At 35.6% G+C, this 22,266-nt stretch overlaps 3 protein-coding genes and 1 long non-coding RNA gene across 10 annotated transcripts; 3 read left to right on the top strand and 1 right to left on the bottom strand.

Annotated features, from left to right (window-relative positions):
* Positions 1-27: 27 nt before the first annotated feature.
* On the bottom strand, positions 28-18,163 carry LOC105452657 (serine/threonine-protein phosphatase 1 regulatory subunit 10). Of its 6 annotated transcripts, none has more exons than XM_011693958.1 (10): positions 17,821-18,160; positions 17,466-17,704; positions 16,123-16,208; positions 14,012-14,196; positions 11,473-13,313; positions 3,758-3,987; positions 3,530-3,671; positions 2,896-3,213; positions 2,499-2,658; positions 28-2,257 (listed from the first exon to the last, which is right to left on the bottom strand). In XM_011693958.1, exons 3-10 carry the CDS (start codon positions 16,123-16,125, stop codon positions 1,459-1,461), a joined length of 3,678 nt encoding a protein of 1,225 aa, XP_011692260.1. In that variant the 5' UTR covers positions 16,126-16,208; positions 17,466-17,704; positions 17,821-18,160; the 3' UTR covers positions 28-1,458. The 6 variants fall into 6 exon arrangements, with proteins under 6 accessions (XP_011692260.1, XP_011692263.1, XP_011692266.1 ...); XM_011693961.1 differs by lacking the exon at positions 17,821-18,160 and adding an exon at positions 17,755-17,814; XM_011693964.1 differs by lacking the exon at positions 14,012-14,196 and having other exon boundaries at positions 17,821-18,163.
* Positions 4,001-5,443, top strand: LOC105452656. Its single transcript, XR_974765.1, has 3 exons — positions 4,001-4,242; positions 5,227-5,294; positions 5,405-5,443. It is a non-coding gene; the product is annotated as an uncharacterized LOC105452656 (long non-coding RNA).
* Positions 18,164-18,469: 306 nt separating the features above from the next.
* LOC105452653 (28S ribosomal protein S18b, mitochondrial) lies at positions 18,470-20,178 on the top strand. Of its 2 annotated transcripts, none has more exons than XM_011693955.1 (6): positions 18,470-18,554; positions 18,811-18,887; positions 19,300-19,456; positions 19,554-19,651; positions 19,734-19,864; positions 19,965-20,178. In XM_011693955.1, the coding sequence occupies exons 2-6, from the start codon at positions 18,825-18,827 to the stop codon at positions 20,098-20,100; spliced, it is 585 nt and encodes a 194-aa protein (XP_011692257.1). In that variant the 5' UTR covers positions 18,470-18,554; positions 18,811-18,824; the 3' UTR covers positions 20,101-20,178. The 2 variants fall into 2 exon arrangements, with proteins under 2 accessions (XP_011692257.1, XP_011692258.1); XM_011693956.1 differs by lacking the exon at positions 18,470-18,554 and adding an exon at positions 18,566-18,714.
* LOC105452655 (pyridine nucleotide-disulfide oxidoreductase domain-containing protein 1) lies at positions 20,143-21,663 on the top strand. Its single transcript, XM_011693957.1, has one exon. It carries the CDS (start codon positions 20,159-20,161, stop codon positions 21,611-21,613), a length of 1,455 nt encoding a protein of 484 aa, XP_011692259.1. The 5' UTR covers positions 20,143-20,158; the 3' UTR covers positions 21,614-21,663.
* Positions 21,664-22,266: the final 603 nt, after the last annotated feature.

The raw sequence follows: 22,266 nt of genomic DNA, 5'->3' as shown, positions 1-22,266 counted from the left end.
TTATTAACTCACAAAATTATTGGGCGATTTTAAAAAATAATTATGACTGGTGTATTTTCAAGCAACGCTTATACAACATTGTTTATATATACAAACATAACGATCAATCATATACAAAAAGGTGTAATCCACCATCTTACACGGTAAAAAATTTGCATTACCACGACGGTTATAAGTTACAAAGAATCGTTACATGATTTTGTACATCAAACTTGGGGAAATTAGTTGGAGCAATATTCCGACCGATTATTCTACTTTAATTAGGACGTGTGTACATATGTTTCCCATTAAATATTTTACCGCTCCGGTCTCCTCATTATTACAGAACTAAATCTAACAGTCTTATTATATAGAGAATAATCTACTTATGTATATATTATGCAAACATATTTACAAGGAATCTACACATAAAAATTATTAATATTACGATAAAAAAAGTATGAACTTGTTTGCATCTTTTTTTTTCTTGTTAGACTTTCGCTTCTAGCAGGACGCAGCACCATGCTCAAAAGTATGAGCTTGTCGTATTGAAATTCCTTTTCTATTAGGAATTTCACTATAGGATATTAGTTGCCTCTCAGAATTCTATTATTTTACGTACGAAGCAGTGACAATGTACAGCATAATTCTCAATAACATTTCAAGAATGTGTATGTGTATAGAACACTTCAGCTGTCACTTTAATATAATTCGATCGATTTATCTTTATCTGCAATTTTTTTGAATCGCACTTCAAAAATGTATTAAATAACCATAATCTCGGTAATGGCCTCATATAATAGTAAATATATATGTAAAGGAAGATGAAAAAAAGGGGGAGGGGGAAATCTTATACTCAAATGCATCGTATAATTACAAAGATATATATGATTTGAAGGAACCAAAAAGAAGATTATGTTAGTAATCTTCCCAAATTGAGCCATTTGGAAATAATCTTGCTGTCCAGCAGCCGATATGAATTTGGTATCGTTACAATTAAATTTTACAATTTTGCGAGTATGATCGACCATATCGAATGCTGTGACAACTTTATACTGCATTCATTAAAAACGTCATCATATTTACATATAACTTGTTGAAGAACTTGTTGAACTCATCGAGTATTATCAGATAGAAATATTACTCATGTAGTCATGCAAAATGCGTAAAAAAAATTGCACAATGAATGTGATATTACGACTTTTTTCACTTTGGGTGTTTTATATGTTGGTGGGCACACTTCAATCTGCTTTCCAAGTCAATTCTCGTCGATATGACCCCAGAATCCCAGATTGAAAAACATCGGTACCATACATATATCATTAAAACGCCGCAAAGTAAGTCCCTTCTTCTTCTCCTTCGTCACTTTTTGGGTACCTCCAATTTAAGATATTTTTCGATATCACTCAATCAGTACATTAAATCACTATCCAATTTAATTGTCGGTATCACTGTTCCGGCCACTTCCCACTTTTTTTTTTAAAACGGCGGACAGTTTACACCGGGATGAAGATATTGGCATTTGTCACCGACTCGGCAATAACCGTTTTTCGAAAACTGTCTACATACCGGTGGCTGTTTTCCACTTCCTCGCCATCCACCGCCGACACCTCTCCAACCGCCTCTGACAGGCCCGCGGTATCCCCAGCCGGGACCACCTCTACCTCTGTTGTGCATATGGGCGCCCCTCGGACCCGGAAAGTTAGGCCCAGGACCGTACATCGGCCCGGGCGGACCTTGGAAGTTATTGTATCCCATGTCATCCGGGCACATCATGCCATAGCCCTCTTGATTGGGGTACATGGGGGGTGGTCCCATCATTCCCGGTGGTACCATGGGACCACCCTCCATCCCCTGATTGAAACCACCCGACATGTTTGCCATCGGATTCATACTGACGTCCGGCACGAGGACTTTACCGTCGCCCGTTCTCCAACCACCACCGCCGGTGGCCGGTATCGGCCCTGCCATCTCCTGAGACATGGGAGCCATGTGCGTGGGAGCCATCATCTGCTGGGGTATTTGCGGCATGGGGCCCATTGTCGATTGGGGTCCCATAGCTGTCATCATCCCTTGCTGGTTGTGCGGATACGTCGTCGGATAGTGGAACGTCGTTACAGTCGATGGCTGCGGAGGCTGTGGCTTAGGTTCCGGCCACGGTATCGCTGTGAAGTCCTTTTCGCTCTCTTTATTACCTGTGAGATCTTCTAACGGTATTATTTTAGGGTCAGTCATTACGTGCCGCTCTTCATCGGGTTCAGCCGCAGAGTCTGGAATCCTATAATACAAAAATGATAAAAATTGAAATCTTTCAACTGACCAACTGAAAATTTGAGTATGATATATTTCGCATAAAAAGTTTTTAGTAAAAATGTTAATATAGAGATATATGTGTCAATATTTTTCTCTCCTACATAAAATTCACCATTTTTATATTTTATATTAAATAAATATTCTAAATAAAAATATATCATCTCTTTATCACAAAATGTAATTAAAATAACGGAATTATTACGTACATGCTTCGATTAAAGTAAAGAGCTTGGAGAATGCCCTTCTCGCGAGCATATTGGATATCCTTTTCCTTGCTGTCCTTGCCAGGCTCCACTAACGGAGGCGGTAGATCAATCGGAGTTAAAGGTTTCCATCTCGTTTTCTCCTCCATTACATCTTCACTATCTAATAATACAAAAAAGCATTTTATACATTATATAAATTATATTTTGTATATATATATAATATATTCATTCCATATATATATATATATATATGTCATGCATGCAATGAAAATAATTTAAACAAATAACTGCAAAATAATCTTCAAGTATACATATGATTGTACTTTATACAAAAAATAGATACTTCATAATGTAACTGTAGCTAAAAGAATTATATTGTTATTTTGCGTGTACATACTTAATTTTCTGGCCATTTGGAATGCCTCCCTCTCGTTTTGCTTCTCCATCTGCTTCATATCAGTAAACGTCTTTGTCACATTAACTCTTTCCGTTTCGTCCAATTCGAAGTAACGTATAGATTCTAAATCTGCCTTCCACTTCAAAACCTTTTTCGGCCCTTTACGTTTCTGAAGTAGCAGAACGCTTTTAAGTCCGTCCACATATCGTATTTCGGGATAGGATCCATCCTTTTTCGCCGAATCCGAAATTATCGAAGACGAATCTTCTGGTGAATCTACATCTTTGATATCTTCCACATCGTCCTCGGGCGTCGGTGCTGCGATAAAAATAAATATATATTAATTATTTGTTTAGACAAAATTAATTTTATTTTTTAATTAATTAATTTCACGATCGAAATATTTATAATGTTACGTATCGTAATTAATGTTTATGCATTTATGATAAAATATATTAATTATAAAATATTTGTAATAAAATGTATTATATTAATAACATATTCATTTTTAATGTACAAAAAATATTAATGCATTATATAAATGATATAAAGGCGAACGTAATATTATGGTTTTTTGAAGTGTAATTTTTTAATGGTATTTTTTCTCTACTCAATAAGTTGATAAAATACTTACTGTTACTTCCAATTTCATCATCGTCTCTATTATCTTTCTCCTCATCCAGTATCTGATCTTTATCCTTCCTCGATTCCTCCTCGCCACTTTCTTTTTCTCTTTGATCTTTGTCTTCTTCTATTTCCAGCGTGTCTTGATAGAACTGTAAAAAAATAAGATTTCGTAAATCGTTTATTCGTAATTAATTAATTTTGTAATTATATTCAATCCTATGTGCAGGATATTTACCTTGAAATTGGGTTTGAGAGCAACCGGCGATTTCTCTTCGGCATTCGAGGGCGAAGTAGGTGGTGGTGTGCTCTCGCGTTGATTGTCGGCGTTAGCGATTTCCTGCTTTTTAGCTTCCGTGGTCCCGTCCTTCGTGATAGAAGCTCTCCGCTTACGCTTCCTCGGCTCCTTGCTTTTGGTAGACGCAGTAAGAGCATCCATGAACATGTCGCTCTCTTGCAGCATCATCGCTGAAAATTTAAAAAAAAATTTGTTTTAAAAAATTTGAGAATTTATCTGTAAATGACGAAAAAACAATAGCCGAATAATCGAATTTGCAGCTTTTCTGTCAATAAACTTTTAGCTAACGTCTTGCAAAATTTAGTCTCGACAACTTGGCTGTTTTGGCATCTGAAATTGAAAGCAATGGAGAAACATTAGTAGAGAATCTCTGCAGTGCGCACGACGAGAAAAACGGCCGAATAATCGAAGCAGCTTTTCTATCAGTAAATCTTTAAACAAAACATTTTACAAAATTTAATTTTAACTTGGCTGTTTTGGCATCTGAAACTGAAAGCAATGGAGAAACGTTAACATGAGAATTCCTGTAATGTATACGACATCAAAATAGAATAATAAATCTTCAAGATTTAAAAATTTTCTAAAAGGAATAATAGAGCTGGAGTACGTCCTGAAAATTCTGCTTGAAACAATTCTGAAAAGCAGCGATACGAAATGTATAAATATACAGCGTTTTTCCTAACGTAGGCATAATTTCGCAAACACAATTTCCACAAAGAAATTCTTCGCGTGAGGATGACAAAACAAGTGATCAGTCTTTCATGACTGATTTTATACGTTATAATTTCTATCCCATTTCCGAAATCCCAATTCCGATTGTTCTTGTCATTAAATAATTCTTACGTTTCGATAATTTTGATCTAACACTTCAAGAATATTATAATAAGCTATTTTTCTCTTTATAATAAGCTAGTTGTTGAATTTACTTATAAAATTTATGCCTAAATATCAGGAAATACCTGTATAATTATTAAATGTATTTTCAAACTGTAATCTTATGTCATTGTTTCTTAAATGAGTGTGACTTGTTATGTAAAAATATGCCGATAGTAAAATCATGACAACTCGTTGCTTTAATAGTATTCGGTATCTGAAAAAATAAGAAAGATTTTTTTATTTTTTGATATCTGCAAGTAAAACATCAGTCCTTTCATGCTGGCGAACTTTCTTCCATGGAATTTAACGATAGTTTATTTGCCAAAAAGAACTTGTCTTCAATTTTGTTACAAATATCCTGTAAGAAAAGATAATAGAAGGTCCTGTAAAAAATTTTAAACTAGTATATTTTTAAAAGGGTTTCTTATATTGAATGAATATTAGTATATAAATAACATGTATTAGTTATATAAATAATACAAAAATAATTAGGAAACAAATTAGACAATAATGATGTTATTTCTCGTTTATAGATATACAAGCCGTACAGAATAGAATGCAACATAAGTATAAATCAGAATATAAGGATTTTTAAGAAAAAGTAATTACGCATCCGATATGATTATATATTATCAACTACATTCATTCAGAGCTCTTAAACTTTGTTATTAAACTATCTTTTTCTCAACATGTAATATTTTAATATTTCAGAGAAGAAGTAACGTGTTTCTCTAAATAATTTTTTCTAATTAATTTTAGTTTATTAAACTGGATAAAATATATTCAAGATTAAATTTTATGTTGCATGCAATATTACAATAATAGAAGAAAGCACAAGGAAAGCACAAGAATAAATATGTCAATTATATGTGAACAAAAATCTTCGTTATATCGAATATGAATCAATAATTTTCTAACATGTGATAAATATTTGAAGTTTTATAATGAATTTTTGTAGTTCATAAGGCAAATTAAAACCATGCAAATCGACACGATTTATATATAAAAAACATAGTATGTGTCCACAGATCTCTTTGAATCATCACTATAACCCTTATAATTATGACGCTGAAAAGTAAAAGAATATTAGGTATTATTTTAAATGAATATTTTTTATGGAATAAAAAGTAGTTTTTATATTTATTCTATTATCGTATAAAAATTATACAAAATAGAAATAACAATTTCGATAACGTGTATTCATAATAAAAAAAATTAGAAACGAAAAGACGAAAATAATTCATAACAATTGTGTATAAATTACAATTGTCTTTATAATATATCTTTACAATAAAAATCTATTACGAAAATACAAAATTAATTAAAAATGTTTTAGTAAAATCTTGATTTTTACAAATTGTAAAAATCAGAATTTATATATATACATAGCACCAAAAATGTGTGCTATTAAATACATAAATATTATATCAACACGATTAAGCAAAATATTGCTCATTCATCATTTTTTTAAATCGCGATTTAACATAAAGAATAATTAAAAATGTATTTTAACATAGTAAAACATGCGAATTTATCATCATTTATATTCACTTATAAATAATACATAAAAGCCTTAATTCGTATGAATTTTTTATCAACATATAAACAAAATAGAATTCGCATTAAGCTAACCGTTCTTCAAAATTTTAAAGGATACAATGCTGTCAATATTCAGCTTTGAATATTCAGATACTCCAATATCCACAAATTCAAATAATGAACAGGATAACGGAGTTACAGTTCAGATATTAGAGATTATCCAGTATACACTGATAGCATTGACATAAAAATTAAGGAAGAGGGTTGTTTATGTATAATATTTTTTTTATTTTCACACAGAAAATCTATGATAAAAAATAAAAAAAAACATTTATCTGTTCTCTAAGCAGATAATTTCTTTCGAATAGTGGTCGTATACAAAATTGTGACACCATCCTCGGTGTTTAAATGCATTCGCATCGCGTCACATTGGAAATTGTATAACGATGCGTAAAGTTCGCAATCTTGGAAAACTTGAAATTCGTTAAAATTAAATTTATAGTATCTCATTAATAATAGAGAAATACATTTGAAGTTACGTCTGCTTAATTGCACGTATATATTCGTGCAAACAACAAAAATATAAACGATTCCAATTGCATGTCTAAAATAAACTAGTGAAACTTAAATATATACATATATACAATAGAAATAAATCGTTACAATTCTCATCGTTCATATCTCTAATTAAATTAATACAAAAATATAGAAGCGTTCTCGTATTCATTTCCGTCTTATTTTTTCAGTATTCATTTTATATTCGTTTGATATTATAAATGTATTTTCAATGATCAGTAAAATGCTCCCCTTTCAGCAATTTAGGCCTCTCAACAATTTAAAATTTTAAATGTAATAATGTAACGTAAAAGTTTTCTGCCTAATAGTGCTAATTGAGATCGAGACCAAAAATTCGAATGTGTTTGAAATTATTTGTATAAATAATAAATGCGTTATTAAATATTGGTGAATATTACTCTGTTCAGTCCAACAAAAGTTTTCTATCCGGCATACACTTTTTTAATCGTGTCATATATTAAATATCGTTTATCAAAAATAAATTCAGATGCGCGTTCTAAAAAAAGAGCAACAAGCGCAGTGTCACTTTAATCTATAATTTGGATTACAAGTAAAATAATTGAGTTACAGCTTCGAAATAAATTTCTGTTTCATTCGAGACACTATCCTATTTATACATTTAATTGAACTCGTCGCTCTTATTGCTTATTAATTTTAAATATTATCTTAACAATTTACAACCTGACAACGTGTCAATGTTGAAAAAAAAGAAATAAAAAAATATTCTATCTGATGTAGATACTCTGCAAACATTTTGTTTTGCAAGATTATTTAGTGCAAGTATATTACTTTTATTCGTTATACACAGAGACCTAATGCTGTTCAAATATATTATTTGAAGATATATGCTTGATAAAAAACGATTTTTGTTTTTCGATATTATTTAAAAAAAAAACAGGATTTGAATATGATCCGTTAAACTCCACGATTTTTAAATGTGCTGAGAAAGCTGATAATTAAATAAAGTCATCTATAGCCATCTAGATAATAGATAGATTGTTTTATATGTTATAAATTAAAAATAGAATATCTTTCCACGTGCATCATAAAAATACATATGTATACAAAACACGCGTGAGAAACGTAGAAAAACGCTTTCACGCTCTTTCATACGGATTCGCGGCTGCATAATAAACACGTTAACAGCCATAAATTACGTATCAATAAATCAGGAGAAAAAAAATAATATACTGGGCGAATTATTTATGTATTTGCACGCGATCGAATGGAATAGTTCTTCCATCCTCGGCAAGTATCACGGCGCGGCGGATACCGCGCAACGAGTATCACAAGTCCGGCGCGCGGGTCGATGTGCGTCGAATGGTTAGTAGGCGTAGGGCTCCGTAACGTGGTGCACACGCACACTGGCCGACGACAGCACACACACGGACCACGGACCACGTACGGCGGCGTGGTGACGGTCGCAAAAACATCGGTCGACCTGCGGCGGCGGCGACGACGATGACGATGACGGTACGCACCTCACGCGAAAGCGCGACTCCCGTTCAAACTTCCCGGTGTCGTGCGTGAGTCCGACCCCCCGAAACCTGGGGGTCCGAACTCGCGACGCCGAAATCGTCGCGATGCGAGGAGAAAAATTTTATTGCCAACACGCGGGGGCGAATCCCGAGCACCCCGTTGATTCTCCCGATGCGGACGCGCTTCAGTTTTAAAAAAAAATTTTTAAAAATATTCTTATGCAATTTCCTGAGGAGCGAGATCGTCGCACCAAAATTTGCGCGAAAATCAACAGTCGACGTCATCGACGCCGCGCCGGAACCGCGAGAAAGATATTGAAGCGCGAGTCGCGTTACACGATTTTTTTTCCGTTGTAAACATGCTACGCGTTTTTCCGTCAAAGCGACTTATTGCAAAGAGAAGAAACATTGCGAATAATTTCGAAAAAGAAACATTACACTCTGTGTGCATGTGACAAATTTTGTGAGATTGTTTGAATAATTTCTTTACAACATCATTTTCTATCAAATTCAAATGAACTGTGAAAAGAGAATCTCGGATGTATCGAGACGGTTGAGCAAATTTTGGAGCGCGACCTACGTCGTCCATATCTTTTCCTTTCCCTTTTTTTTTACGACCGTTATATCTCTTTCTCTCAGTTTCGTACAGTTACACGACATTGGCAAAGAGGACTCTCTTCGCCATGCCGACGATGTCGGATGTTGTAAAGGGGGGCCTGCCGGTCCGAGAGGCCTTCTTGCTCGAAGACGTCGAATATGCAGCTTCGGAATTCGTGCACTTTCAGTGCTAAGACTTTCAATTCGTAGGTCCACCGCATTATTCAACGTTGCTCTACTATATTTTCTCCTCCAGTCTCTCTTCTTTCTCTCAGCCACAGCCTTTCAACCGCCTTTCAGTCCTTCCTTACATGCTTTCTTTCTCTCCCCCTTTCGCTATGTCTCTCTTTCTCTCTCGCTCCCTTCCTCTCTCTGCTTGCTTTCTCTCTTTCTCTATTATTAAAGGAGTTCACTTGCCCCACGCAAATTTCAATTCTCTCTAATAAATTCACAAATTTGTCATGTACATGTGAAAAAGCTACGACAATAATAACTCCGTATTATATGCCTTGAACCAGATATTCCTATTTCGAGTATATATTTCGCAACAAATATTTCAATGTATATATTCGACGATTAATGGAACTGTTTTTGTGTAAATAAAAGAAAGATTAAGAACTTACATTTAAACGCAACAATCTAATTCGAGGGACGTCAACATATTTTTCCCCAAAAGAAAAGAAATCGAACAATTTATAGCAATATCTACGTTACACTCGGCACGTTAAGAATCAACGAGAGGATGGAAATCTGGATGGGCTCGCGATACATACAATTATTTCGGTTTGAAAGCATTTAACAGCGAACGATATATGTAAAAATCCATTAAGTTAAATATTTCTAGATTTCTGATAAATTTATTTAAATATTTAAATAGGGTATACATGTACAAGGGAAAAAATATATATGAATAGACAAGATTTTGTTGCCTTACCTAGTAAAAGAGATTAGAACTATTCCTGCGTGATGGCTTCATAGTATCGTTGCGTTCACTCAGGTCAGAAATTAAAACACGGCTATCCGTAAATGACTGACAATACACTTTTTTTTCTTTACCATTGCGTTCAACGACGGAAATTACTTGACCAACAATCAAATGTGTGTGTGTGTGTGTATATATATACATACACAAATATATATATATATACATATATTTGTGTGTGTATATGTATACATATATTTCTTCGGCGTGGATATCGATTTAAAAAAAATCACGTTATGAGGAATAGCTTATCGAAGATTACCTGCTGAATCGAAGATTTTTAATATACGAAAAAGTTCAGTGGTCGAATGTCTTCGTTCTTCTATGACAGATGTTTATTGTCATAGGTGTAACACACAAACACAGTCGTTAATTCTCTCCAATGGATAAATCGTTACGGCTTATTATATCTTCTATGAGACGCTAATGGTTTTTTTAGGGGAAAATAAAGAAAGAATACATACAATTAAGAAATATTTCGCTAGATATGCCTGAAAGAAGTAATAAGTTAAAGATACATAGATAAATGTCCGACGTAACATCAAAAGAAAAGAGAGAAATTGTCGATATTTGTGATAAAAATACCAGATGTGACGATTTGTCTTCTGAATCCAGCCACCTGCGAACTCAATATTACAGAGTTAGTAAGTCATATATATGTATATATGTATATATATATATATATATATATATATATATATATATATATAATGCAGCATGCCAATGTACAAAGTTTAAGCAGTCCTTATTCATTTATCATTATTATTTCACTAAAATAGAACTTAAATCCTGTATAATGTGTAATATAGAAAAACATTATATAAAGCCTTGTTGCAAATGAATAATAATACACATCTGCTAAAAACTAATAACATTTCTGAATAGAATATAAAAATCTTACGAATCAAATACAATTACACTTATATATTTAATTATTTACTTCGATTTCATTGAGAATATATGTTAATATAAATAAAAGGTACAAAGTATATGCATATAGTTAAAAAATATGATAGTTTTAAATATATAAACGAAATTATGAAAGAGAGATATACGAAATATGTAAAAATATATTAGTAAATTGTAAGTTTATAAATAAAACAAAATTTGTGATGAGTGTTCAAGTGTTATAAAAATTCTTTTTTCAATAAATTAGTATATATGTATGTATTAAATTTTCTACTTCTGTATACTATACTTTTTTTACTATTTTCTATGCTCTTGATAAATTTTCTTACTTTAATAAGATGTTATTAAAAAATATTTTTTTGTTTTCGTAAATAATTTGTACTATTTTTTTTCTACGTTTAATTTCCTTAAAATTAATAATTCAATAAAAATTTTTTTTCTGAGGTTTCATATTTCCAATATCACATGAAACAAGAGTTTAATCTCATATTGAGTAATTTCTAGGTAATATAAAAATAATTTCTGCATAATATTAAAAATTTAATTTATAGACTGCTTTATCTAAGAACATTAGCAATATATGTTTACATTTAGATTAAGATAAAAGTATCAGTATTTTAAAAGAAAATTATGATAGAGATCATGTATTAATAAAGAAATTTTATATATAGTTTGAAACAGGATACTAGTATACTTACGTTTAGGTTTTGGTGGAATCAGCTTAATCCCTCCCTTTTTCTCATCGCTTGGTGGGGTTGTTGGTGAATCCAGTGATACCTTCATACGTTTTTCCGCCAGTGGAACGTCTCTCAACGGCGATGGTCTCTTCAAAGGTATTTTTGGAGGCAGAATCTTCTTGTCAACAACCGGAGCCGCCTTCTTCGATCTGGGTGGTGGTGGTTTTACTTCTTCCTCTAGGCCCGTAGATCTGAATTTCGAATTAAAGGTCTTCACCGTCTTCGGTCGCATCCCCGAGTCCTGGCTATTCTTTCTATTCTCAATGGATATGGAAATGTTCTTCTTCTCGGCAATGAGCTTCGCTGCAACGGCGTCCTTCTTCGAATCCGTCTTCTCTTTATTCTCCTTCGAGCTGTCGCGCGACTCCGTCGAGGACTTCCTCGCGTCGCCCGACTTCTCATCTTCCGTTCGCTTCTTCGGTATCTTGCCCATCTTAGAGCTCAAGGCCTGACCTTGCACCTTCTCCAGTGTCGCCTTGTCCTTCTCCGCCTGATCCTTCTTCTGTTTCTCCTTCTCCTTCTCCCGCTCCTTGTCTCGCTCGGATTTACTCCTATTTGAACTGTGCTTGCTGGATGAGCTGGAGTGATGTTTGTCCTTATCCTTGGAAGACCTGTCTTTGCTGGAGCTGGAGTTTTTGGAACTACTACTACTAGAACCCGAACGGTGGCTACTGGATCTATGGGATGTGGAGCTGCTGCGATGTGCGCTAGAACTCGTGCCATGCTTAGAGCTCTTAGACGACGATAACGAAGACGAACTGTGATGATGGCCGCTACTTTTCTTACTGTCGGAACTACTACTTGACTTTTTATCATCTTTTTTATGAGAATCTCTATTTTCTTTGTCACTAGATTTACCGCTATCACTACTGATAATGTCCTTAGAGTCTTTACTTTTAACACCTTCATCCTGATTGTCTTTAGAACTAACTACAATTTGTTTCACTTCACTAGGAACGTGTCCGGAATCGTCTGTATGTACAACATCTATTACATCGTCTCGACCACCAGTCGCACTGCTATTTTCTTCCGTCTCGTCAAACTCGTCCACTTCCGATCTCACCTCCTGCTGAACATTCAGGATGTGTTCACTGTCCGTACCCGTTGCATTCAGGACGTTACTTATATTTGCAGCGTCCGTCTCTACCTTCGCGAGGACCTGATTGCCATCGCGAATAGTGATCTTATAAACAGGCAGTGACGAACCCGTCGGTAAAACAACAAATTGCTGCTTTTTACATTGCTGTTGCGTTACTTGCTGTTGTACCTGCTGAGCCTTGCCGACGACTTGCACCGTTTGCGGTTGTAACCTTTCCTGCAGTGTTTGTTGCTGCTTCTCTTGATCTTGCTGATTTATTGAAATACTCGCGGTAGACTGCGCAAGTTTGAAGTCCTGCATGTGAACAGTTGCAGTTTCGACAGCATCTACACCTTGCTGATTGTTCGCAGAGTGCTGCTGCTGCTGCTGTGATGCTATGATGGCGGTTTGGCCAACGGTGGCATTTGACTGCCCTGGAACCGTCATGATTTGAGCTGGCACCGAGTTCGGCGCCGCTTCTCCCTTTACAATTTTCAGCCATTGTTCCACGAGTCGACTGGCCAATGTCCGAACACCTTGGTGACTACCTTCCTTCGACAAACCCTTAATCAACTTTGGACAATTGTTACTCTTCAACCGTTCGATATCTACTGGACAGAGCAGCAGAAGTTCGAGGAGTTCTTGAATGAGGGCCCAGTTCTTGGCAAGAATGCCATCAGTGAGCCACGTGTGAATGAGATTCCATCCTCCAGCGCTCATAAATCTGCAAAAGAGATAGCATAAAATATAAAATAATTTATTATTTTGTGCTATTGTATAACGTGTTATCTTAAATTATATGCTTCAAATTCTAATTTTACGGTTTAAAAATGCAATATTATAAAGAATAATAGATATATGAAAATAGATATATTAATAAATATAATATTCCATAAATATTAAAATATATGATATATGAAAATAGATATATTAATAAATATAATATTCCATAAATATTAAAATAATAATTAATAGATATATTAATTCCATAAATGTTAAAATAATAATTTATGTAAATAACAAACGATATTTATATAACTATATTTTTAGTCTTTTTTAAATCATTATTCTTCTACAAAAAAATTTCAACAATTATACATAGATTTTAAAAAACAAATTGTAAAATTCTAAATAAGTTTTAGATTAAAATTGAGATGTCAGGCCCGTATCAGTAAAAACGGCACATAATAAGCACCGTCTAATGGTTCTGAGCCTCTTATAATTTTCTCTTGCATGTTTATACTTTCTTTTACACAAACATACGATTATATATACTTGTGTATCTCAACATGCTCAATAATAAATTTCTTTTACTTTAATTATTAATTATTTTAATTGAGATAAAAAATAATAGAATAAAATGTGAATTAAATGTTAATATTATATGTTTAATTATATTTTAAATTTTATTTAAGTACTTACTGACTAAGCAAGTCCGTATTAGTGGTTTTCAATATTTGTATATAAATGCATTTTGAAACAAGCTTCTTTGAAAATTTTGTCATTAAATTAGCTAATCGATGAACTTCTTCTTTACTCTTAATACCTCCTGTTGGACCCAATAAAACGCTAAGGCATTTGAGTAACGATAGAGGATCTATACGTGGCTGGAAAATGCAATTTAAGAAGAAAAACATTATTGGTACATTCAAGAATAAAAAATGCTTCAACTCAGAAAAAAAAAATTATTAAAAATATAAAATATACAAGGTATCTATTTAAATCTTGCAGAAAAACTTAAGAAATTCTCAGCCATAAAGATATTTTTTGTTAAAAAAAATTTTGTATGAAATTAAATTTTTGTGTAAAAATTTATAAATGTAAATTTTTACTATTTCTTATTCTTAGATTTATAAAAAGATACATTTTTTGTTGTCATATGAAGAGAGGAAACAACTAAAAATTATAGATATTTTAGAGATTTTAGACTGTTTCGATACAAATATCTGAACAATTAGCCTATAATACAATATTAAATTCATGATTTATTATTGTGTAGATGTTTCATAAAAAAATATAAATATTTATAATATAATTTCATATATAGTATTACAAAACTGCATTTTGTTTTCCATAATTGTCATGTATGAATGAATGGATGACATATCAGATACATATATAATAATAAAAATATATAGCTTTAAATAAAAACCAAATACTCATTGTAGACATATGTATATATCTATAAAAATCACCAAGATAATAATAAATCATAAAATTGTTATTATAAGCTAATCATTCAAATTTTGACGGCTGTCCAATATCCAATTTCCATAAGATTATCAGTTTTCAATATTATATCTTGTGGATATAATGAATTATATAAAAAGAAGAATTGTTTAAGCTTCACAAACATAAAAATAAAAAATACTAACAAGAAATAGAGAATATTGCATAGAAAAAAAGCATTTTATACATAAAATAAAAATTTGTTTTTTATTTCTTGAAGATATAACAAATTGAAGATTATTTATTTGATACTTGCTGAAACATTGAGCATAAAAGGAAAAAAATATTTAAGAAAATTTACTAACTCAATAAAATTCCTCATAAACTTATTTTAAATTCGCTATAAAAATATGTCATCAATTTAGTTGATTGACTATTGGATCAGCTGTCACTGTTTGTGACATACAATTCTCAAAAGAGAATAAAATTTCTTCAAACAATTCAATTTTAAAAAGAAAAAAAATTCCAGATTTTTTAAACACAATAGACACCTTGTATATAAATTATTCACTACAGTAGAACTATGTTCAATATAATTATATTAATGTGTTAAAAAAATATTAGTGAAATTAATAAATTTCATTAATAATTAATATTAATATATTAATATTAGTGCTATCAAAAAGTTAGTATTTTTGTATTTAAATTTCCGTATTACCCCAGTTAAATATTCTGACTTCTCTGTACTTGATTTAAATATAAAGGTCAAAATAAATTTCAAATAGTTGGAAAATATTTGATTTATATACTAAGACCATAATTTAAAGAATATTTTTCAGTAAATAAAATTCTCGTATTTAATTTTTTAAAATATTTTTTAAATATAAATTCAATAAATTTAAATATATCCTTCAAATTTCTCTGATTTTAGATATGATTTTAGAAAATCATAAGAATGATTTTAGAATAATTTTCATTACTTTTATTTATTATTAAATGTAAAGATTTTAGGAATCATTCATGCATAAAATCAATCCTTTTTCGTATTTTATATTATACGATAACAATAGAAGCAATTTCGTCTATTCATTTATCATTATTTATTCAGATAATTTGTATAGCATGTTATACACCCACGGGTAATAACGGCAAATTGAATAATCTTCGTATGTCGGTAAATACGCGGGGGTTTCGTAACGGCAAAGTGGAATACGAGGTCGAGAGTGGGGCAAAGGTTATTGATCCTTCGGCCTTCGTCGAGCCGGGTGGCGCCATCTCTTCCGAGCTACGCGCTCGCCAGAAAGTTCGCCACGAGCTTTATGACGATACGAATGCGGAAAAAAAAAATCTCATGCCATACTCACCATTTTGCTGACGTTCAGGTTTTAACGCATTTTCATCACATCGGACGTGAACCGGGCCTCGAATGCGGGATCCTACGCTCGCGCTTCTGCAACGAAACGTAAAAATGCTTTGATGATAATTGCGTCGGACGGATCGCGGACGCGCGAACAAGCGACGCACTCCATATCACGCCATATTGCTGATACACGTAATCGCCCGACCAAGAAGACCGCGGGATCTCGAGTCGACTCGTCGCCTCGATCAGCTCGGGAATTTCCTTCCGAGTACAAGTCGTCGGAATTTCCAATCAAGCTCGGTCGGCTCGCCTCTGCGAAGATACGACCGCGTGCCGCGCGATAATCATCGACGCCATAACGGGGACGTCGGACATTCCGCCGTTCGGGGCGATTCCCCCCCGGGACGAAAATTCTCGCGTCTGGCCCTCCCTACGTTTCGACTACGTTTACAGTTACGCAATTACCATTGTATCATTCTCTCTCGCTCTAGAATAGCTACGTTAGCGGGACTCGGCAACGGCCGCTCGTTAAAAATGCTCAAAGACGTGGGCAAGGATAACGAGGTGCGGCTACTCCGCAACGGTAATTCTCACTCGACTACCCGCGAACGTTCAGTGCGCAGCCGCCGCGGCGCATATCCCCCACCCGTCCGCCCGTTCCGCGGGGCCAGCCAATCGGAAGCGAGAGCGCCTCCTTGCGCCGGCCAATAACGGCCGCCACCTACGCTTCTGCGATCTGTCACTTCGCGTGACGCGCCGCTCGCCCCTTCCCGACGTTCTCTCATTGTTCCTATTATTCATTCTATTTATGTAACACACCGTGAGAGAGATGGTCGGTCGCGAGTCCAAGGTTTCGCGAGGATTTGCATTTGAAATGAAATTGAAGAAAAAAAAAAACCCTCCGACACTTTCCGTTTCTTTTCGACACTCGTTTACAGGCAGGCAAACTCGTCGCGAACGTTCTCTCTTGACACCGATCCAATTATTGCACTTGTGTTAAGTCTTCTCGAACCCTCTCACCTAGCTCGATCGTGTACCCAAATTCACGAATGCGCGGATTACGTCACCAATACAGTCTCGACATGATTCACCTCTTTTTTTTCGAGACCATAGCGCTGTCTCTTAAACACGTCGAACGTCCTTGTACAAAATCGTTATTACGGGAGACAGATTATTACTCGGAACTCAAACCTCAGTACGTAAGACGAATATCGGATGATCTCGGTAGGCCAGACGAGACGGACATAGAATGTAACGAGTCTTAAACATTGCCCCCTCTCGTATTTTTTCTCTTTTTTTTTCTAACGGTCTTTCCATTTGCTGGAGAATAGGAGTTTTGGCACTCACATTCGATTAAAATTAAATCCTTTTTACGGAAATTAAATGTTCACGATGGGTGATAGGCAGGAAATTGGACATATCGCAATATGCAATTTCCCTGAACTAGAATGAACAGTCGGAACAGTCGGTCCGCCGCTGCTCGCCAGCTGCTCTCGTGGGACTTCTCCTCCTGTCGCATCCGAGCCGCGCGGCTACGCTACTCCCTCATTTGTGATCCGCTCACGTTCCGCCGTACCCTTTGCCATCTGCAATTGAACGTGGTCTAGAGTCCGTCGTCGCTACCGTCCGCGCGTACCTCTCCGATTATCGCGCCTCAGCCGTCATCTAATTCCCAAAACGATTTCTACGTAACGATCCTCACCTGACTGCCTGCCTAAAAACCTGCTGCTAACCGACGACCAAGGCGGAAATGCCATGACGATCAGCTCGACGCCCGGCTACGTCCTGCTCTTGCGCATTGCGTGGATGCGTCAAATTGGCGTCAGGCGCAAGGTCGAAAGCGCGATGAGGCGCGACGTCAGACGCGTGTCGGGACTCGCGAGTTGCGTTTCGCGTGACGACAAATAGTTTGCGATTTTAGTCAATCCAACGAGGAACGTCAAGTCGGGAATTACGTCACGGCAATCGCGAATGTATGTGCCATTTAATATCTGCAACGACTCCACTTCCATCGGCATACGTCAACCGGAAAGGATGGCACGCTTGTTTGTGGTCCGCGCGCGGCGCGCCCGGCGTCGCGTCGCGTTAACGCGAGGACTAAGAGAGGAAAGCTCATTGGCTGCGGCAGTGCCGGCAGTAGCCAATGAACGCTTCTTGTCCTTCCCCACAAATATGTGGTGAAAAATACGATCCATTGCAGAAAAACGAGCTAAAAAGTTACTGGCAACACGAACAGACCCTTATGTCTGTAGATACGACAGTAGCGTCAGTAGGCTGTAGCTGTACTCTTTTTATATCTATCTTTCTTTTTCTCTCCAACAATTAATTACATTCTGTTTCGTTTTGAGTGCAGAAAACGTAATACAGTGCAACGTGGTGCAACTACGAAGAACAGATTTTACACAGTGCAATCATAGTTTCGACAGCGAGCTACATGTACGCAGTTTCCTTCTTTTTCGCATTAATTACGTTTGTTTTACGATTAAAAATTATTTAATAATGCTGTATTAATAACAATATGCTCAATACATTTGATTTACGGCGCAATCATTTGCAATTTTGCAAATATTGCGAGATTTGCTATCGTAAATTCGAGGTTATTGTCTCTGACACGTGCGCCGTCGATTTCTACAGTAATTCCAAGTTTTACACGTAATTGTGCATTAATTAAATAAATATCTTATTTTCGCAGTTATATTCGCGAGCATGTCGATTCTGAACACGTTACATCGAGCAGGAACATTGGCGCTAGCGAGTTTAACTCATAAAGTGAGTTTTTCAAGCCGACGATGTGTAGTAAACCAATATTCTTCGGTTAATTTAGTTGGTGATTAACCTGTCAATTGATATCTGTATTATTTTATCATAGAATTATTAAGACGATAAAGTCAGAGGCACGACAAATTGTGCTGTTCAGAATTTTGCTTCGAACTCCTTGATTGATTGCTGATTAACTTGATCAGCAATTAATCCAATCGCAGTATTGTTCACTGCAAGATTTCTAATTATGCAATTTGCTGTTATAATCCAACCTTTTTCTTCATGTATTAAGCAACAAGAAGTTAAGCTTGTTCCATCTACATTGATGAAATAGTACAGATTCCGCTCAATGAGTTAATCGCCAATTGAGTTTAATCAAAGTTTGGCCAAAGTCGCCTTTATAGATGTAAATTGCTTGCAGTTTAATCCAGCGAGAGCTATCACGTTTTCGCTCACGCGTTGTTCCGAGGAAGGAAATGCAACTGAAGGTGATAGTGCAGCTGCAGAGACAGCTCCCAAGGTTGCGCGTGTACCAATTATACCAGTAGAGACTAGTATCGAGTACATGAATAGCGATGGTAAGAAATCGTTAATTTTCAACATGATTGATAAAACGTGACTATCTGTGAGATTTATTTTACAAATTTATGACTATCACGTGATTGCAAAATCCAGCTTACAAGCAGGCTTATGGGGATCATCCGGTATGGAAGCACTATAGGAGAAATTTTAAAGGGAGCATTCCACCTAGGAAAACTCGAAGAACTTGTATAGTACGTATGCATATTCTATCGTTTTATCATATTATACGATAATATGATAAATTTTTAATAATGCCTTATAATTATCAATTAGAGAAGTGGTCAAATTTCCACTGGAAATCCATGTCCCATATGTAGAGACGAATATCTCGTATTTGATCATAGAAACGTCAAGCTGCTTGAGCAATTCATCGACAAACATAACGGGAATGTCCTGAGTTACTCGTAAGCATTTTTTATTAATAGTTCTTTACACACATTTCTGCTCCATTAACATTTATATCTTTCGATATATAACTTTACAGTGTAATTTATATGTTTGCAGGAAAACAAATATCTGTCAAAAGAGACACAAAGAACTTGTAATTGCGTTAATGAGGGCCAAGGATTACGGGACAATCACGTACGACGTTCCTATAAGGCAGTACGATTATTCAGAGTGGAAACCGTCAAACAATTAATCTTTAATTGCTTATATCGTCGTACTGCGTGAAACGGCTGTATACCCCTTCATTAAATATGGATGAATTCAAGGAAAATGTGGAAAAGATGGAGTCTACGTTTGTCGTAATAGGAGGCGGTATAGCCGGAGTATCTTGCGTCGAAGGGTTGAGCTTCCTCGCTCCGGAGGAAAGTATAATTCTAATAACCGCTAGTCCCCTGGTAAAAGCTGTGACAAATGTAGTTCCGCTAGGCAGAACGTTAATGCACTTTGACGTAGAGGAAGAGAGCGCGACGGTCTTGAGCGAGAAGCATAAAATGCTACGAGTTATTCACGATAGCGCGGTTAAAATTGACACGGTCAAGAAGCTGGTGGAACTCGGCGGTGGAAGAGTCGTGAGCTTCAAAATGCTGTGCCTCTGCACTGGCGCGAAGCCCAAGCTGATAGCCGAAAGCAACGAATTCGTTGTAGGTATTCGTGACACGGAATCCGTGTTACAATTTTCTCACAAACTCAGAGACGCCAGGAGGGTCGTGGTTGTTGGCAACGGAGGAATCGCCACCGAGGTAGTGCACGAAGTCAAGGACGTCGAGATTGTCTGGGTAATCAAGGACAAGCACATTTCCGCGACCTTCGTCGATCCCGGGGCTGCGGAATTCTTTTTGGACAAGATTTCGTCTAAATCCGCTACGTCAGGAAACCCCGGTAAAGAAAATTCGCCAACCAAAAGAATGAGATACGTTGTGTCGGATAGCGCGCCGATTAAAAACGGTGCCGCTCTTGGTCCGGATTGGCACAACAGCTTCGACATGAGCGGCGCGCGTTTCACGCCCACAAATGTCCAGGTTGAGTACGAGTGCGAGATAGGGAGACTGCTCACCCCTGACGAGCGAGAACGGTTCGATTCCGCAGAGGAGTGGCCAATTTACGCGCAACTGACGAACGGCAAGGTCATCGGGTGCGACCTTGTTATCTCGGCGACAGGCGTCACTCCAAATTCCGACATACGCGGGTTGGAGGAGCTCGAAAGAGGGGAGGATGCTGGATTGTCGGTGGACTGGAAGCTGGAAACTTCGAGGAAGGATATCTACGCTGCCGGAGACGTGTGCACCGCCGGCTGGCCGAGGGCGAAACACTGGTTTCAAATGAGGCTGTGGACGCAGGCACATCAGATGGGCCGTTACGCCGCGAAGTCGATGGTCTCGAGTTTAAGAAGCGAAGAATTCTTGCAAGATTTCTGTTTCGAACTTTTCACGCACGTGACCAAGTTCTTCTCCTACAAAGTCGTTTTGCTCGGCTTGTACAACGGGCAGACGTTGGGTAGGAATTACGAGATACTTTTGCGAATCACCAAGGATCAGGAGTACGTTAAAATTATTCTGCAGGACGGCAAGATGCAGGGCGCGGTGCTCATTGGGGAAACGGACTTGGAAGAGATGTGTGAAAATTTGATACTTAACCAATTGGATTTGAGTATGTATGGCGAAGATTTGTTAAATCCCGATATCGATATTGAAGATTATTTTGACTGATATATCATTAACTTTTCAATAAATACACTTATTAATGTTGCTCCTATTAATTCCGCTTTTTCTCGAGTTTATACTGTAATGAAACTTAATATTATTATCATTCGTTTTATGAGTGTTTGATTTATGAAGATTTATTGTCACTTATGGCATATAAATATGAATATTTTACAAAATATTCGCAATGGCTTTGTACATATACAGTCTTACAAACTCACGAATTTTAATTTATTTCTTATGGAAAGCAAACTATAGGTTTTAAATTAAACAAAAGTCTTAAATTTAAATATTAAGTATTAAAAACTCTTATCTTTTAATTATCGGCACGCTCTTAGTGTACATGTATAATATACAATTGACAGTGTAATATTCTTAAGTTACAAATACTATTTTCTTACAAGTCACTGAAGGCAGAATTGTAATTTACTAGTTACAAACTCTACTTTCATCTAACAAACTTTTATAAAACGACAAATACATTTCTTATTACCTTAGTACTTTATTACTAAGCCTCTTTTAATTCAATTACATAAAATAAGATCTTGTTTAATACAAGTTAAATTTAAAAATTTTATAGAGAACAATAATAACACCGGCACACAAAAAAAAAAAAAGTGGTTTGTGCATTTGACCGGACCCATCTACGGACATGTTTA

Source organism: Wasmannia auropunctata, unplaced genomic scaffold (genome assembly GCF_000956235.1).
Source record: "Wasmannia auropunctata unplaced genomic scaffold, wasmannia.A_1.0 LD336026.1, whole genome shotgun sequence".
NCBI lineage: Eukaryota > Metazoa > Arthropoda > Insecta > Hymenoptera > Formicidae > Wasmannia > Wasmannia auropunctata.
This window is presented reverse-complemented; position numbering and strand designations above follow the sequence as displayed.